General features: G+C 56.8%; 1 protein-coding gene across 9 annotated transcripts in view; it reads right to left on the reverse strand.

Moving 5' to 3' along the window:
- Positions 1-18204, reverse strand: part of MROH1 (maestro heat like repeat family member 1) — a 50382-nt gene that overhangs the window by 20876 nt on the left and 11302 nt on the right. For 7 of the 9 annotated variants that reach the window (XR_005724624.1, XM_040261544.1, XM_040261543.1 and 4 more), the window contains exons 2-14: positions 15757-15859; positions 14709-14789; positions 13924-14069; positions 12882-13013; positions 12287-12449; positions 12016-12114; positions 7026-7177; positions 6516-6656; positions 6201-6293; positions 2957-3035; positions 2715-2828; positions 1735-1808; positions 554-676 (exon numbers count right to left, since the gene is read on the reverse strand). Coding sequence is in view for 8 of the 9 variants with exons in the window: in XM_040261544.1 (XP_040117478.1) it covers positions 554-676; positions 1735-1808; positions 2715-2828; positions 2957-3035; positions 6201-6293; positions 6516-6656; positions 7026-7177; positions 12016-12114; positions 12287-12449; positions 12882-13013; positions 13924-14069; positions 14709-14730 (1338 nt within the window). In the remaining variant the exon portion in view is untranslated. The remainder of the gene's footprint in view (positions 1-553; positions 677-1734; positions 1809-2714; positions 2829-2956; positions 3036-6200; positions 6294-6515; positions 6657-7025; positions 7178-12015; positions 12115-12286; positions 12450-12881; positions 13014-13923; positions 14070-14708; positions 14790-15756; positions 15860-18204) is intronic. The other 2 variants (XM_040261539.1, XM_040261540.1) reach the window with 1 other exon arrangement.

Genomic DNA, 18204 nt, shown 5'->3' on the forward strand with positions numbered 1-18204 from the left:
TAAGAAAATAAATACCTACGATGCAACAGATTTGTCAGAAAATATTTACAAACCATAAATCTGATAAGGGACTTGCATCTAAAATATATGAAGAGCACTTCTGTCCTGAAGAAGAAGAAAGGGAACAGCCCAACTCCAAAGCAGGTAAAAGCTGTGAGCAGGCACGTAGACATGCGGATGCCGATATCACTGGTCACAGGTATGATGCTAGCCTATCACAGTAGCTAGAAAATGAGACACACAGCACTGACCTAACCCCACGTGCCAACAGAGCTGCTGCTGGGGCCGCAAGATGGCACAGCTACTTTCGAAAACCACCTGGAAGCTTCTTATGAAATCAAACATCTCAGCGTCTCACAGCAGCTGCTTACACAGGGGGACAAATGCAAGCCCTGCAGAAACCTGCACCCTCACTTTCACAGATGCTTAATTCACACCTGCCACGTGGCTAGCAGACTAGCACACCCCCAGAGCGCCACTCAGCAGTCAGACGACAAACCACGGGTCCAAGGGTCAACACGCAATGATGGAGCAGAGGGAAGGCGTGCCTTACCTCAGCCTCGGGGGGCAGAGCGCACTGCTGCACGATGTATTCGACCATGGCCTTGCCGCCAGGCTGCTCCAGGTAGCCATGGTGGGCCATGGCGCTGACCACCTGCACCACCGCCCGCTTCACCTGCCCAGAGCAGGGGGCGCAGGAAGGGGCCTCAGAGGAGTGCTGGCCGCAGCACGACAGCCAGCAGGGGCTGGCATCTCACCCACTCTCTGCCCACACCTTCCGCCTTCCCCCAGCCCTGCACCCCTCTCTGGGACCCTCCCCCTGTCCTGGTCACACCTCTCCTCTCCAGATCCCAGGTCGCACATGTGTCCCAAGCGACCATGAGCTGATGGGTCTGGAGGGACTGAGCCATGTGGCAGCCTGAGGCCCCTAGGCTGGGTGCTTCTGGCCACCGACACAGCGGGCAGGCATTGGGCCCCTCTGAGGGTGGCACAGGGCACAGGAGCCCTGAAACAGATGCAGCCTCAGTAGTTTGGGCTCCATTCCAGTAGCTTCTGGGACTCTCATAGATGGTCCCCAAGAACGGGGTGCAGGATGAGCACAAAGGCTGGGGCAGCCACAGGAAGGGGACCCGCTGCCACTGAGCCCAAGCAGGGAGGGCCAGCCCCGCCCTCAGCTCTGGGGTCACCACCAAGCTGTGGATATCCTGCCGGAGTCCAAGCTCCTGTTCCCTGGGGCTTCTGCTGCACCAAGTCATCTAGCCCTGTGACTCGGGTGGGGCATCAGGCCACCCGAAGGGCTGGATGCCGAGATCTGCATGATGGAGGCCTGACAGAGACCTCTGACACAAGGCTGGGGCTTCCCTGGGCAGCTCTCCATGCGAGCCAGCACAGCGCTGCCCATGGCTCCACAGGGCCAGGATGGGGGCTCCAAGTGAGAGCCCAGGCTGCCCCATGGGCGTCTCTGTGGCTGACATTCACGTAGGTCTTTTTGGTATAACAGCTCTTGAGTTCTGCGGGTTCTTCTAGAGAATGATCAAGCCCCAGGGTGGTCTTGAGGACTGCTTCCTAGCTTCACACCTGGTTAACGCATCATGAGGAAGCCAGGGGCCCAGACACGCAGCTCAGCAGACACCCAGGCCTGCACGCGCCTGCTGAGGCCTGGTGTGCTGAGGCGGCAGCTGCCTGTCAGTGGTGGCCATACCGCCTGCCGCTGTGCGCTGCCCACTGACCCACCTTGTTGTTGGTGTCCAGAAGAGGGAGCTTCATGGAGGAAAGAATGAAGGGTTTCTTAACTTCCATCTGAGCAGCTGCAAGAAACCAACAGGGGGCTCAGCCTGCCTGCCGATGGGCAGAGGCCAGGCAGCATGTGCTGCGGGGCTCTGGCCTCAGTGTGGCCCTCTGCGTGGCGGGAGGAGAAGGCTACCTAAGCACAGGCCCACCTATCTCTCTCTGAGGGAGGCCCACCTATCTCTCTCTGAGGGAAAAATGACTTTTTTCAGCAAATGACATTATTTTATCCAATTAAGAAGTGAGGAGGTTAGTAGTTCAGGGCAGCAGAGCTGAGTCAGGGATCCCAGGTTCATGTGGGGTGAGGGCGCCTCCAGGGTGATCAGAATCTTAGCACCACTCCCTGCTCCTGGCTCCAACCTGAAGGCCTGATGTGGTCACGGCCACTGTTTAGCAACCAAGACTCACACACACACACACACACAAATTCACGTGTGAAAACCATTCAGGCTTATTGCTGATTAAAACTGCTTAAAAGCAAGAAACCTGAACTCTCCTATCCAGTTGTGAGGAAATCTTCAGACACATGGAAACCAGGGACTTTCCACAGAACTGGCCTCCACTCCTCCCAAGGTCCATGTCTAAGAGACAGCGGAGTGAGCTGTGCCCGTGGCCAGGCCTCCACACTGAGGGGCCGCTGCCGCGGATGGCTGCAGGTGGTGGGGGTCAGCAGGACTCAGCCACCAGCCTCCCACGCTGAGGCGCCACGGCCCGCCGACTACAGCCCCTGCCGAGGGCAAACATCAGAGACGGACAACCTGCTGGCAGGCAGGCGAGCACCACTGCTGCAACTCTTCAAAAAGCAGGGAATTTTGCAAAATAGAAAGTTGGGGAAAGTATCTCAAGAACTCAAAGCAAAATGCTCCTTTTCATCCCACAGATGGACAAGGCAGGCCTATCCCATCTCCGTTCCACAAGGCACTCACCCGCCGCATTGATGACGTGCCTCAGGACCTGCAGGGTGCCCACACGGGTCCTCTCATTGTTGGTGTCCAGCTTGGGCAGCAGGAAGGCCAGCAGGCGGTCCGGCGAGCAGCAGGCTGCAGGCAAGTGCTCATCAATACCATCTTGCTCCCTGCTGGTTGCCTGCACCCCCCAGGCCCAGCAAGGAGGACAGATGCTCAGGGCGGTGAGCCCCCTGATGAGACCAAGGGCTCCACCTGCATACCCAGCACCGTGAAGCAGCGCAGCACCTCCTTCTGGTTGCTCATCACCAGCGGGCTGGATGACTCCACAGGCACGCAGATCTGTCCAGGACAGAAGACAGTCAGCGGCCGGTGGGGCTGAAGAGGGACATCTCAAACTTCCAGGAAGCTGCAGGTCCTCGGGTGCACTCACCTGGGTGAGGAACCCCTGCCTGCGCCCAGACATGCTCTCAGGCCCTGAGTGATGCACAGCTGGCCCTCCTCCTACACCCCACCCCACTCACTGGCAGCCAGGTGAACAAACTCCCCAGACACACTTCCTGATGAGGAAGGGGACAGCTCCCCACTTTCTCGGGCAGGACACGTGAGCACAGAAAGCACTGGAGTCTGTCCATCCAAACTGAGAAAGAAAGGGAGCTGCCCTGGCAGGGGTGCAGGCAGAGGCTGCATGCAGCTGCGCCCCTGGGCCCCACTGCACCTCTGTGGGCAACACTCTGGGGCTGAGCTTTGGGTGGCATCCCCGCCCCCACTCGGCCCCCAAGGTCACAAGAAAGGACCTGCAGGGCTCTGAGGGGACCCTTGGGAAAGCCCAGCATCCTAACCAGGACGGAGATGTGGTGCAGGGACCACAGGCGCCACCCCAGCCTGGCCCTGCCAGTTCCCAGGGAACCGGAGCAGGTGGAGCAGGTGCGGGCAGGGCCACCAGGCTGGTTCCAGGTCCCCAAGGCCCTGCTGCCTGCTCCTGGGGTCACTCAGTGACCCACAGAGCACCTCCCACCAGGGCCGGGGGCCAGCGAGGGAGCAGCTTGGAAGCAGACACTCTGGCCTGCCCCAGGGAGCCTGCGGAAGTTGCGTGAGATGCTCAGAACTCCACAGTGACTGGAGCACAAACCGCTGCTGAGTCCAGGTGCTAAGGTTTGCAGTGATCGATTAAAAGGTGACAGATCAGAGAGATAACTAGTGACGAGGGCAGTCACCTTGAGAAAAGATAAAACTAGCTTTTCACTCTTCCTCTAAAATACACTCCAGACGATTAAACACTATAGGGGAAACGCTGCTGCTGCTGCTCAGTCACTTCAGTCGTGTCCGACTCTGTGTGACCCCATAGACGGCAGCCCACCAGGACCCCGTCCCTGGGATTCTCCAGGCAAGAACACTGGAGTGGGTTGCCATTTCCTTCTCCAATGCATGAAAGTGAAAACTGAAAGTGAAGTTGCTCAGTCCTATCTGACTCTTAGCGACCCCATGGACTGCAGCCTACCAGGCTCCTCCATCCATGGGATTTTCCAGGCAAGAGTACTGGAGTGGAGTGCCATTGCCTTCTCCATAGGGGAAGTTAGAGAACCTAAAAACTCACTGCAGAATTGGAAAGTCTTTTATAAGTACAGCAAAACCTGGACTGTATAAAGAAAGATAAGTGATGGCTTTAAAAAATTAACTAATGTTCCATGGCAAAAAAAATCATAAACAGAGCCACAGATAACAACAAAACAGAAACAAATATCTACATACATGACACAAGACTGTAAATAACTGCTACAGACCAATATGAAAAAAAAACACCCTAAAATCAACAGAAAAACAAAAGACATGAATGGAAAGCACTAAGAAAAGGAAACAGCACACTTTTCTAGCTTCTCAGCTTTTCCACAAATATTCCCCTTTTAAACCCCGCCCCCCTCCCCACAGATTACAGTTTTTAGTTTCAGGCCATCACTTTGTATTAAGTAAATAATACTCTATCTCTCTTTTTTTCCCTCACTTTTTTCCCAAGTTGTAAACTTTTTCTCCACAGAGATCTTAGGCATTCTTCGCTAGGTTAATTCCCAGATACTTTACAATTAAGTTTCTGTTGCTATTGTAAACACCTTTTTTTTTTTTTTTTTTGGTACTTTCTAGCTGGTCACCACTGATGGGGGAAAATGCTCTTGATTTTTACAGGTTGGTCTTGTAACTGGCAGCCTTGCTGAACAGAGTTCTAGGACTTGTAAATAGATTCAGTTCTTGTATGAATGAACTTCTAGATGAGTGCATCAACTATCCAGAACAAATACCCGCTAGGAGCAGACATGGCAGGGCCCAGAACAAGGCAACCCTGCCCTCAGGGCTGTGCCACCTCGCTGGGCATGGGGAGCAGCAGCACGCCAGGACGAAGGGTGGGCAGGCGGCCAGGCGAAGGCAAACCACAGGTCTGTCCTGGATCCTTCCCTTCCGCTTCTCTCCTCACAGAATTCACCCCAGGCTCTGCTGACAAGCGACTGGGGCCCCTTCCTGCTCTGGACGCTAAGGGAAGGTGGTCACTTCTATCCATTGTGATGCAAACTGTATCCATCACTGTATGATGCATGCTGATGGGTCAGGTATTTAAAATTTACCAAGTAAGAGAAGTTCCTTTCCCATCCTGGTTGCTAAGAGTTTCAATGACAAATAGGTGCTGAACTTCTCCAAAAGCTTTTTCTGCATCGCTGAGATCAGAGAGAACCTTCCCACAGCCCCTCCCACTGGGCCCCGTATGCAGCTAGTACGGGGTGGGCAGCCAACTCTCCTCCACACAGACCCTCATGCCAGCTCACCCGCGGGCGCCCAGACTTCTCTGTGTGGTCCTGACTTGGAGTCAAGACCAGTCCCACAGAACCTGTCAGGCAGCTCCAGATCCTTTTCTCATTTCCAAGCCCACCTGTGTGAGGTGGAAATGGGCTATCCCTCAAAAGTCTGGAAGAGGCAACCTGAACATCACTGGGTCCCGGGTTTGCTGTCAGAAAGGAAGGGCCTGGAATGTGGTCTCCATTTCTTTACTGGTTTAGTCAAACTTTCTATTTCTCTTCTACCAATTGTGACATTTTTAAGATTTTTCTAGGCATCTATCCACTTCATAATTTTTCAAGCTCATTACGGCTGAGGAGCCCCCAAGGCCCTTTCTCCAGTAGAGCCTTCGGGCTCTCCCCTTGCTGGCCTCAGCTGCCGAGGCGGCTCCTTTGCTCCGCCTGAGCCCTGACCCTCGGGGACCTGCAGGCAGCACAGACGCTCCCCCTGCCCTGCTGGCCGCCTCCTCCTCTCCTGCCCCTGCATGTAGGGCTGTCCGGTGCCCCACTGCCCGAGTCAGGGTACCCCCACGGGCTGCACCCAGATGACTCGGGAAGCCCACAGAGGTCCACCTGGCTGGATCCCCGCCCTGAGTCTTGCTCCCTGGGCCCCTCAGCAGGCACCCCCATAGCAGGAGCACAGCGCCTGGCCCCAGCCTGCTCACAACCCCCTCCACCAGCCCACCTGAGTGTGCAGAGCGGCAAGGAGAGAGTCAAGCTGGACGTCCAGAGTGCGGCTGCCCACGCTCACGGCTGCCTCCAGGATCTGGCCGAGGCTCTGCAGGGAGGAGCGGCCTGTCAGGACCTCCTCGGCCCCGGCCCCATCCCACCTGGCTAGGAGAGCCTCCCAGCAGGACACCACCCTGGGGCTGGAGCGAGGAGGGAGCGGTGCCAGGAAGGGGGCCCCGTGAGGCCAGGGGCCTGGCTCTCCAGCTCCTCGCTGAGGCCGACAGCCCACCAGGGCCTCAGCCATGGAGGCCCGCAGCCACACTGTGCACACCTTGGACACGTGGACGGTCTCGGCGTGCTTCTTGTAGAGGGCGAGCACGCCAGGCAGCAGCTTGGGGAGCTGCTCCTCCAGCTTCTCGCTGGGGAGCAGGTGGCTCATGGGCCCCAGGGCCTCCACCACTGCAAGCCGCAGCTAGAGGGGGCAGGGACACCGGTCAGTGGTGGGGGCACAAGGGCAAGGAATCCTCCACCACGGACCTAGAGCAGAGGCTCCTACGAGGCAGAGGAAGTGGGCCTGGGGAGAAGTAGGAGCAGCCAGGCACCTCCCTAATGCGTGGAGGCCCCAAGGTGGGGATGGGGCCTCAGCAAAGCAGCCCAACGCTGCGAGGACCTGCAGGGGAGACCCCACAACACAAGGCCCAGCGTGGGCAGATGGACACAAATCTCTACCAAGATCCTGAGGGATGGCAGAGGGCTCAGGGATCTGTAGCAGGACCTTGAGGCTGGGGAGGGAGAGGGCAGCCAGCAGGTGCGGCCACCAGTCCCCACCCACAGAGCGTACCTTCGCTTCCCGGCTCTGTAGCCACTGGTGGAAAAGGATGTCGTAAGCACCAGAGATGTCTGAGGCAAAGGCGTCCTTTCTGACAGTGGGGTCTGGGGCCTGATCCAGGTTGGCCAGGTACTCCAGGGTGCTCTCACTGAAGCGCTGCAGAGCTGCGGCGACCCCAGCGGTAAGGCAGTGGGCATGGTCACGCCGGCTCTCACGCAACCCCTCTAATATCCCATGCCCGCCTGTGAGACACCCTCCTGAGCACCCCGGCCAGGCTCAGGACTACAGGGTGGGGCGGGGGTGAAGGGTCCCCTGACTCTTGCCCTTCCCAGAACCTGGAACATGACTTTTCTAGAAATTCAGTCTCTGCAGATACACTAAGTTAAGACAAGGTCATGGTGGGGTGGGGTGGGGTGGGGTGGGGTGGGGTGGAGTGGGCCCTAACCCACCAGGACCCTTTCCTCATAAGCAGAGACATACTGATGACGGAAGCAGACGGTGCAGTGACGCAGCCTCAAGCCCAGACTGAGAGGCACCTCCAGACACCAGGGGAGCCTGGAAGGACTCTGTCCAGAGTCACAGAAGGTGAGCGGCCCTGCTAACAGCCTGCTCTCAGACACTGGTCTTCCAAGCTGTAGAAGACAGCCCCATTGTCTTAATCCCCTGATTTGTGGCCCTGTGTCACAGTGGATACTAGTACATGACCAACCTCTCCCAGATGCCACCAGGCCACCAGGCCCGCCTGCTCTGGTCTGTGGTGCCCACCTCTCCCCTCATGGACACACATACCACATGCTTTCAAGGGCTGCTGTCCAAGATGGCATAGGACCCCCAGGGCACATGCAGGAAGACCCTGTATGTGAGCCAGCGTGGGGGTGCAGTGCTGAAGGTGGGGAGCACCAGCCTGGGTGGGGCTCTGTCCATGCAAGGGACAGGGCTGTGGATGCCCAGGCAGGGAAGCCAGGGGACCCACTTAGGTGTAGACCTGTGAGTGGTCAGCAGGGCCTGGACTGTGGGTCAAGGGAGACAATGGGACCACAAAGAGTCAGAGGCCAGGACGTGGCCACGCAGCCCCACTGAGGCCTGTGCAGTGAAGGAGATGAGAACCAGATGGCTGGCAGCGGTGTTGGCTCACAGCTGGCCCTGAGGCGAGAGCCCACCCCCAGGATCTTGACTGACAGGACCACGTGCTCCAGCTCATGACCTGGACCACTTACAAGGCTACTTTCTCAGCTTAGGCTTTGCAGCCCAGCCCTCTGCCTACAGGAAGCCAGCTACGATCACAAGCAGAGAGCATATAGGAACCCCCTCTACCCAACCCCCCCCCCCCCCCGGGGCCCACAGCAGGAGGCCTGCGGCTGGTTATCCTCCCACTGAGGGTGCATTCGGGGGAGGGGGTCCACTTAGGTGGGCCCTGGGCCCTGCCTGCCACCCCAACCCCTGCATCCCCCCTACTCTTGCTCCTTGAGTTGCTCAGACTGCTGGTCAAGGTGACCAGGGCTTCGAGGTACCCTGTGTGGGAAGGGCTTTCAGGATAACAGGACATTACATGGTCAGAAATAGAACAACCCCCCGCCCTGAGTTTCTTACCAGGTTTGTGCTTTTAATCAAGGACATACGTGCCTCAGGTAAACAAGCCACTCAGGCCCCTCCCCCAGCCTGCTTTTCCTTATTCCAGAAGCAAACAGGGGGTTTGGGCCTCTCTCTCCACACACCTGCGCGCAGTGTTCCCCACATACCCCAGGCCGGGGCCAGCCTGTTCCATCCACCCCTCCAGACCCCTGTGGCTCCGAGCCCACCACTCCCTCCATGACCAGCTGTGTTCTGAGTTAAGGACCGTCTGGGGTTTGAGTCCCCTCGTTCTCCAGGCCCGAGTCACTGTGGCAACCTCCACACCTCTTGCCACACATCCTGAGGCTCCCCCAGCCTCACCACACGGGCCATACACTTCCGGATCCTGGCTTCTCAAGGAGCCTCTCCACACCTTCCTGCTCAGCGAGCCTCGGGGCAGGGACCTGACTCTCAGTGGAAATTTCTAGCACTCTCCCTCAAGCAGAAGGCAAGCCCTCGGCCTTCTCCTGACCATCTGCCCTGCGGAAGCTTCCTGAAGTGGGCGCGGGGAGGGCCTCTCCATCTGGGGCAGCTCCCACCACAACCCAACTCCGCTTTCTCTGTTCCTTCTATCCAGGGTGATTATCCAAGACTGGCTTCACAGCTTCACTCGCTAAGTCTTTTCTTTCTCTTCTGTTTTCCGCATACTTGCATTTTTGGCTCTATTTTCTAGAACACTTCCATTTCTACCTTTCATTTTCATCATGTTGTTAATTCCCAAAAGCTTTATTGCATTGTCCAAACGTAGCTTCTTCAGAGCAAAGTGCTTCTGTTTCATGAATGCATCTTCTCTCGTCTCAGTGAAATATCAACCAGATTTCCTCTCCTGCCTGTTTTCCCCTCCCTCAACTGTCTGCTTCCTCTAGTCTCCCTTTCTGTTTATTTTGCTGCTGCCTCTCTCATCAGACCTTCCTGGTGGGCGGTGAGCTGTGGTTGCCTGCCAGCGCTGGCAGTGTGTGCAGGCCAGCTGAGCACCTGTTGTCTGGGCCCTGTCCACCCACCTCTGGGGCCCTCCTCCCTGCCCTCCCCCTGCCTGGCTGCAGCACCCTGTGAGCTGGACAAGAACCTCTTAGTGCAAACACGCTCCTGTTCTGGGTCCCACGGCCCACTTGGGCCACCTTCCTGCACAGTGAACACAATCTGCCCAGAATCGGAGACTGCCTGGAAGAACAAGAGGTCCCAGTCCTCTTGTGGCCCAACCAGGCTGCGGATGGGCTGACGTGGACCCTCCTGGCCTGACTGAGGCCGCTCCAGTGGGTAGGACCATCCTTCCCTCAACTGCAGACCTGGAGCACTGTCTGTGGCGAGGAGCACTGTCTGTGGCGAGGAGCACTGTCTGTGGCGAGGAGCACACACCTCAGCCAGAGGGTGGCTGCAGGCATTGTCTGCTGGCCCAACCGGCCCTTCACACACAACACGGCAGCTAGGTGAACACTGTAGGCCTGCAGCCTGTGAGGGGCAGGGCCTCCTGCACAGGGCTCTGCAAGTCCTGGAGCGATGCCAGCACTTCCCAGGGCAGCTGCTGGGCCAGGGACTAGCCCTCAGCTCCAACACAGGCTCTCCTTCTCCCTCCCGGCCAGGATGAGTGCTGTCCTTGGCGCTCTTTCCCCCAGCTCCAACAGCTCTCCCCAGTCCCTCCTGTGCCCCCAGCTGGGATGAGTGCTGTCCTTGGCGCTCTTTCCCCCAGCCCCCACAGCTCTGCCCAGTCCCTCCTGTGCCCCCAGCCGGGATGAGTACTGTCCTTGGCGCTCTTCGCCCCCCGCCCCCCAGCTCTGCCTCGGTCCTCTCTGTGTCCTGCCCCTGCACTCTGAGCTCAGCAGTGATTCCCACCCAGCTGCTCAGGGATCCTGTTCCAAGTTCCCTTTTCAGCAGAAACCAGGTCAAAGAGGGTTTCAGTCCAACAGCCTGCTATCACCCGCATGTGGGAGGGGACCTCAAGAGGAAGGCGTGGAACAGAGAGAACGGGAACGCAGGGGCTCTGAAGGGCTAGAGCTCTTCCTAGAGTCCCTGAGAGCTGGGGAACCTGAACCCAAAGCCACCATTAACAGGTGCAGCCCAAAGCCCTAGGCCCCAGATAGGAAAGTCCCCTGGTGTGCACAGAACAGGCAGCTTCACTGGGACTCCTCTGCAAACACCAACTCTCTGCTCAGCTACCAGCCTCTCAACCCCTGTCTTGGTGTGGCCACAGCCTAACCACATCCCTCTAGCCTGGCCACGGTGGTGGAAGCCCAGAACCTCTAACAGCCTGGGCTGGGGATTAAAAAGGGTCCTTAGGGCTTCCCTGGTGCTCCAGTGGTTAAGAATCCATGTTCCAATGCAGGGGACTTGGGTTTGATCCCTGGTCCAGGAAGATCCCACATGTCTCGGGGGAACTAAGCCCGTGTGCCACAACTACTGAAGCTGGGGTGCCTAGAGTCCGTGTTCGACAATAAGAGAAACCAGCGTAACAAAGAGTAGCCCCTACTCTGCACAACTAAAGAAAGCCCTCGCCAGCAACAAAGACCCAGCAAAACCAAAAATGTGTGCATGCATGCTAAGTTGCTCAGTCATGTCTGACTTTTTGTGACCCTATGGACTGTAGCCCACCAGGCTCCTCTGGCCATGAGATTCTCCAGGCAAGAATGCTGGAGTAGGTTGCCGTACCCTCCTCCAGGGGATTTTCTCAACCCAGGGATCAAACCCACAGTGACAGGTGGGTTCTTTACCACTAGTGCCACCTGGGAAGCCCACAACCAAAAATAAACTATTTTAAAAAGGGGATCCTGTCTTCATGGGGTCTCATGGGCCTAGGTGTTCCCTCTCCCTCCCCTCAGTAGCAGCTGTCTTCCTGAGACTGGAGGGGACACTAGGGACACCAGGAAGCCGAGGGACAAGAACTGTGTGCAGGCCACTAGAAGAGGCCAGGCTCCCTCAGGCCCCATCTTTCAAGACCCTCTGCTCCCCCCTATAGGAGTGCCCTCCTGCCCATCAGGAGTCATGCCATGAGGCGCTGCCCATGGCACACAGAGGGTGGGAGAGTGACCACTCCCAGGATACCCAGGGAAATGTCACTCTGCCAACGTGAGCAGGGAGAGAAGTGGGAAGGAGCTGCAGCTCTGGTCAGTCTCCTCCTGCCCCCCATCAAGTGTCCAGGGCTCAGGGAAATACGGCGTAAGGTCCTGGTGGGGGGGTCCCCAGCAGCAGAGAAAAGCCGCCAGACAGCAGAGATCAGGTCTCTACCTGCAGCAGCGCCCGCTTAGCCCCCACCTGCATCACCCTTCCTCTAATCGTCCCACCGTCCTCCTGCAGCCTGAAGGCCCCCAGCCCCCCACAAAGGAGCACTGGAAACAAAGAACCCCCCAACTGTGGGCAGGCCACACCCACCCATCACCCCACAGAGGCCCTGTCTTACCACAGCAGAACACCACTTTCATTGAGTCGTGCTTGGCTGCGCCCAGCATGGGCAGCATGGTGCTGAGGATGGACGTCAGGAAGGGCACCATGCCAAACACTGCAAGAAGGGGCACGTCACAGAGGCCCATGGCCACCCCCACCCCGCCACACACCTTGAGCTCTCTCTGCACAGCCTGGGGCATGTGGTGGAGCAACTGGGACCCAAGGAACTGAGGTGCCATCCTTAGAACCTCTGAGCATGTGGGCGGAGAGGTGGGGCCACCACCTACCATTGGAGACGGAGAGGCTGGCGAGCGTGTGCACGGTGCAGGGGTGCGGCAGGAGCCCGGGCTGGAACTTGCTCAGCAGCTCCTCCATCACACTGCTGATGAACCGCCTCCCCACCGCCACCAGGACGCTGCTGGCGGCTTGCTGCCAATCAGAGACCAGCTCCTGTCCCCAAAGACCTCAACTGACACCCTGACCAAAGGAGGCAAACCTCACCCATCCTGAAGGTGCCCAGGAGGAAAACTGGACACTCTGCCTTCAGTTCCATTGGAGGACAGGCCACCAGCATTCAGGACGCTCTGGGGCTGCTGTGAGCAGGGCCCCAGGCTGAGCCCCAAGCCCATGCACACTCAAGTCAGGCCCTGGTGCTCCTACATTCGCCCTGAGAGCTTGGGAGCACTGCTTTCCACTTTGGTTTCCATCTGAGATGGCGGGGTGACCCGCCCCACCCCACAAGGGCAGTCAGTACATAGGACCAACGGGCCAGACCTGAGGCAGGCAGACACAAACCCATGTTCTCAATGCACAGGGGAAGAAAACAGCTCCCTGCCCCAACCAGGGGCAGGTCAGCCAGGCCAGGGCAAGTATCCCCCACACCTTCACTTTGGTCATCTCATTGGAGGCCAGGAAGATGATGGCCCTGGCCATGTCCTTGTCCAGCTCGCCAATGTGATTGCTCACGACTATCTCCATGGCCCTTAGGATCATCGTCCGGTATGGATGAGCTAGCTGTAGAGAGAGATGGTGGAGGAAGGACCGTGACTCACTTGTCTCTCATGGCTCCTCTCCAAGCTCAGGAATGAGCCCTGGTCTCCTTAAACTGGGACAGTGGTGGGGGTGGGGGCAGGGGCGGGAAGGGGCCCTGCTGGAGAGGAGGGGGTCATCAAACTGGCTCAGAGGCCCAGGGGCCCCGTCAGGACTCAGCTGTCCAACCCTGAAATGGTAGCTGACAGATGAGAGCCCAAAACTCAAATAAAAACGGTCTTTTGAGACTGCAAGTCTAACTCCTAGGAATGAGCCTAAACTATGCACTGTGGAAACTGAAATTATGTCCCACTACAGGGAGATAGGAGTGTCACAGAACCCTGCAGCTGGGACCAGGAGAGGCGGAGCTGGCACAGCCTTTGGTGCAGTCTCAGCAGGGCCCGACCAGTGGAGTCTATGGTTGGGCAGGGAGCAGAGGCCTGGGCCTGCTGGGCGACGCCCTGTCCCAGGTGCGAGCACGTGTTCTGCTTACCACGGGGACCCAGGCCCTCTCTCACTAGCTGGTAGATGAGAGGAACGGTGGACTGGGCCTGCGCAAGGGCAACTGTACACTACAATGCCGACCACTCGGTCCCCCACAACGGGACCAACCCACAGGACGGAGTGGGTCACCTATGCAGGACTTGCCGCCTCAAGGGGGCCTGGACTTGCCAGTGCGACTTTCCACCTACAGCAGCCTGGCTGCATACTTCAGACCCACCTGGGCCACTGCCCTGCAGGCCCCACCCCTCATCAAAGGCCCCGCCCCACCACAGACCCCGCCTCTCGCCACGAACCCCGCCCACAGGTCCCGCCCCTCACCACAGGCCCCTCCCCGCAGGCCTCGCCCCTCCCCGCAGGCCTCACCCCATCCACGAGGAGCGAGGAGCAATACCTTTTCGTGCAGCCGCAGGTGCTCCTCACAGGCGCTAAGCACCTCCACTGGCTGCGACTCTCCAAGGGCGCACAGGGCGGCACATACCTGCTCCTGCACCCGAGGGTCCTTGTCAGTGACGGCGTCCAGCAGGATGGTGGACAGCCCTACAGTGACAAAGTCCGATGGCAGGGTCAAGCCTGGCCCCGGCCCACCGCCTGGCTCAGCCTCTGAGGACTTAGCCTCACCGGCCCGGCCTCTGCAGCCTCAGGCGCACACACCGCCCCCTCCGTCCACCGTGCTGGCCGAGGTCTCTGGGACCCACTGGCTGCCTGCTTTGAGGTCACTCTGGCCACCTTTACCCTGACCTTCCATCCCAGGCCGCGTTTTCTCTGCCTCTAGAGCCCGGCTGGATCCAAGCTCCTATAAAAAGCAGGCGGTGTGGGCTCAGCCCCATGAAGACACTCCAGGAGGACCTCTGGCCCACACTCCGCCCTGGACCATGCCCTAGGCAAAGAGCTGGCCCTGGCTGCAGGTAGAGTGGCCAGTCAGAGTGAACACTGGCCCTGGGGCTTTTGTAGGCAAGGAGGAAGGCACAGCGACTGTCCCCCACGGAGCACAAAGCCACTGTGTCAGGCAAATGCTGCCCCCCCAGACTGAGCCAGCGTCGGCAGAGACAAGAGCTTCCTTTTCTTTTCTAATGAAATCTTAAAGAAAGTGTGTTCAAGCAGCCGTCACTCCTCCCAAGTGCATTTACTCAGAAATCCGCAGCATGCTGTAGAGGCCAGCCAAGGGGCCACACTCACTCTTCACGTAGGTCTCACTCATCACTGTGGCTCCGGCTTCTTTTTGCCTCCTGGTGTGAACATGGACGCCTCTCTTCAGACCTGGAGTCACCAGACGTGCAACATTTAAGTCACTGGCCTCCTCAGTTTACGAGCAGTTAGTGTATTTGTGTAAAATACAAGATCAGAAGGGGTTCATCTGGGAAACGGTCTCTGCCACAATCTGGCTGGGCGGTGCGCAGAGGACAGGCGGCACCCGCTCCACCCGAGCAACCGGCAGCCCTGCCGCCATGTGCTTGGCCCGCAGGGTCTCATCCAGGCTGGCCTGCAGAGGGGGCCAGGCCAAGCGCGATCACCACCTCCACTGACAGCATCTTCCTTCACTCTGTGCACATAAGGCCTCGTGCTGCTGACTGACTGTGCAGAGAGGGACACCCCTCCCCGAAGGCCAAGAGCAACCGTCTTGGTCACTGAGTGGCTGGGACCCCCCCACTTCCTGCTGGCTGAACAAGACTGGACAGGCAACTCAGGGATCTGGTGGGCTCTCTGGCGTCTGAAACCAACCATCCAAACAGCTCACGGGATTTGAGAGTTGCAACTTTCAAACATCATGTGTCTCAAAACACCACTTGCAACAGATGGTCCCAAAGAATAAAGCCCATGGAATATGCAAGTGCCTCTGCACTTCCCCATGTGGTCACAGGCTCCGACAACATGTTCAGGACTGCTTTCTCACACTGGGGTCCTCTGTTTTCTGGGCACCACCTTCATTCCTGGGCATCGCCCATCCAAAAAAGGGTGCAGGTAGAGGAAGCAAACGAGACAGGCCTCCACCTGCTCCTGAGCAGGACACACACACTTAGCTGCAGCCACATGGGAAGGGGCAATGAGAGGTGTCTGATGAGTGCGGGGATTACAACAAGTGAGAACTCTAGATGGAGAAGGCACCCTGGTCCTAGGCATTCACCCATCCCACCAAAACCTCAGTGCAATGACAGAAAAAATGCATGTTTTACAAGAACAAGCCCACAAGGGCGCTAGAACACAAGAACAGATACAATTAGCAGACCAGACACTTCCAGGAATCCCAGGCAGACAGAAAGCAGATGGAGAAGACTGGTTTGAGGCTGGTGGCATCAGCAAGGTGTTTCCCCTCTTTTCCTGGAAAGCATCTAAAGATAACAAAGAAAACAAGAAATAAAAACACATATTCCATTAGCAGCAGAGCAAGGAGGTAGCACCCCCCGCCCAACACACACACACACAAAGGTGAAGGGCTGGAAATGCCACAGCTGTCAGGTAGGTATGAAGGTGCTGGCCACAGGCTCCACAGAGAGCCATCAGGACTCTTCTCAGAGGCAGGCACCCCTGCGCATGGAATCCGCTTCCTGAGATCCTTGGGCCAGTCTGGGTTATGAGCACGCAGCCTGCTCCTGGCACAGGGGCTTCACCTATAAAAAGCCACAGCCACCGATCTCCATGGCCTCAGAGAAGATGAGTTGAACAGCTCCAGCTCCACAGTTTGGAGCATCCTTCATACAAATGCAGACAGCTATGCATACCCAATGGCACCTCACTCCAGTACTCTTGCCTGAAAAATCCCATGGACGGAGGAGGCTGGTAGGCTGCAGTCCATGGGGTCGCTAAGAGTCAGACATGACTGAGCAACTTCGCTTTCACTTTTCACTTTCATGCATTGGAGAAGGAAATGGCAACCCACTCCAGTGTTCTTGCCTGGAGAATCCCAGGGACGGGGTCCTGGTGGGCTGCCGTCTATCGGGTCACACAGAGTCGGACATGACTGAAGCGACTTAGCAGCAGCAACAGCAGCATGCACACCCAACTCGAGCAGGAGCAAACACAAACGTAAGGGACATAAGCTCCCAGCCTGCCTGGGAGGAATGGACCTATTTGCCGCCTCAACCCAAACAACTAAAAAACTGAATGAAACACATGGAACCAGAGTTCTCAAGCTGATGGGCATCAGGAACAAAGGGTGGGAAAGCCTATGATCACGCCAGCTCATCACCTGAAGGGCATGTCCAGCTGAGGACACCCAGAGCAGGCCCAGGAACAACTCGGGAGGCCTGGGTCTTGCTGGAGTCCACAGGGTCCAGTACCAGGGAGAACCGCAGAGGCCTCCAGAGGGTCCCCAGTCACTCAGCTGATTTACTGGCCAGCACAGGGGCAAGGGTCCCCAAGGATACCCATGTCCACATCCTCAGCACATGAGTATGTTACTTAGCTGGCAAAAGGGACTTAGCATATGGGGTCAAAGGCACAGACCTTAAGGCAAGGAACTCAAGATTATGTGAGCGAGACCTGCCTTAGTTCTTAAGAGCAAAGAACCTTTCTCAACTGTATCAGAGACAAGAGATGAAGAAGAAGGGAGGAAAAAAAACAAAGCATGGGAAGAACACCCACTGTGGCTGGCTGCACAGATGGAGGCAGGAGGCCAGAAATGACCCTAGGCCGGGGGGAGGAACTGCCCAAAATGATTAGCAGAAACAATCCATGGGGCTCACAATGAGCCAGGAATGGGCCTCTCCTGGCAGCAGGGGAATACCACAACTCTCAGTGTGCTGGGAAGGGCACTCAGGAGGGTTTCAACTCAGTAAAGAAGTAAAACTAGGGCATTCCCTAAGGGGCCCAGTGGTGAGGATCCCAGGTTCACACTGCCATGGCCCAGGTTCAATATCTGGTTGGGGAACTGAGATCCTGCAAGCCAAGCCATGCGGGCAAAAAAGGAAAAAGAAGAAAAAAGTAAAATGCCATTCTGGTTTCACCTACCAAAGCTAAAAGCAAGACCTGAAAGGATCAAACCATTCCCAAGTAACTTAGACCAGCCCAGCACAAAGCTTGAGAATAACAAGAGGAAAACAAAACACCACACACCAACAAACAAATATAAGAAAGAAAAATAACAGTGTCTGGCATCCAATCAAAAATGACCAGGCATGCAAAGAGGCAAGAAAACACAACCCAAATTTGCTATATGGCTAAGAAACTCAAATAGGAGCTCTGTATCAACCTAGAGGGGTGGGACAGGGAGGGAGATGAGAGGGAGGTTCAAAAGGGAGGGGATATGTGTAAACCTATGGCTCACTCAGGTTGAGGTTTGACAGAAAACAATAAAATTCTGTAAAGCAATTATCTGTCAATAAAAAAATAAATTAAAAAAAAAATACAACCCATAATGAGGATGAATCAATCAATAGACACTGACCTGAAAATGGTGCAGAGGAAAGAATTACTATATAAGACGTTTAGATTACAACTGTATTTCATATATTCTAGAAACCACAGGAAACACTAAGTATGTTAACATAAAGAGGCTCAAGTAAAAGAATGGGAGAAGAAAAATGAGGCTGATAATAATCACAAAAAAGCTGGAGGGGCTTCCCTGGTAGTCCACTGGTTAAGAATCCACCTGCCAATGCAGGGGACATAGGTTTGATCCCTGGTCTGGGAAGACCCCACATGCCTCAGGGCAGTTAAGCCTGTGCAACACAACTCC

This window comes from Oryx dammah, unplaced genomic scaffold (assembly GCF_014754425.2).
Source record: "Oryx dammah isolate SB20612 unplaced genomic scaffold, SCBI_Odam_1.1 HiC_scaffold_19, whole genome shotgun sequence".
In the NCBI taxonomy this organism is placed as follows: Eukaryota; Metazoa; Chordata; class Mammalia; order Artiodactyla; family Bovidae; genus Oryx; species Oryx dammah.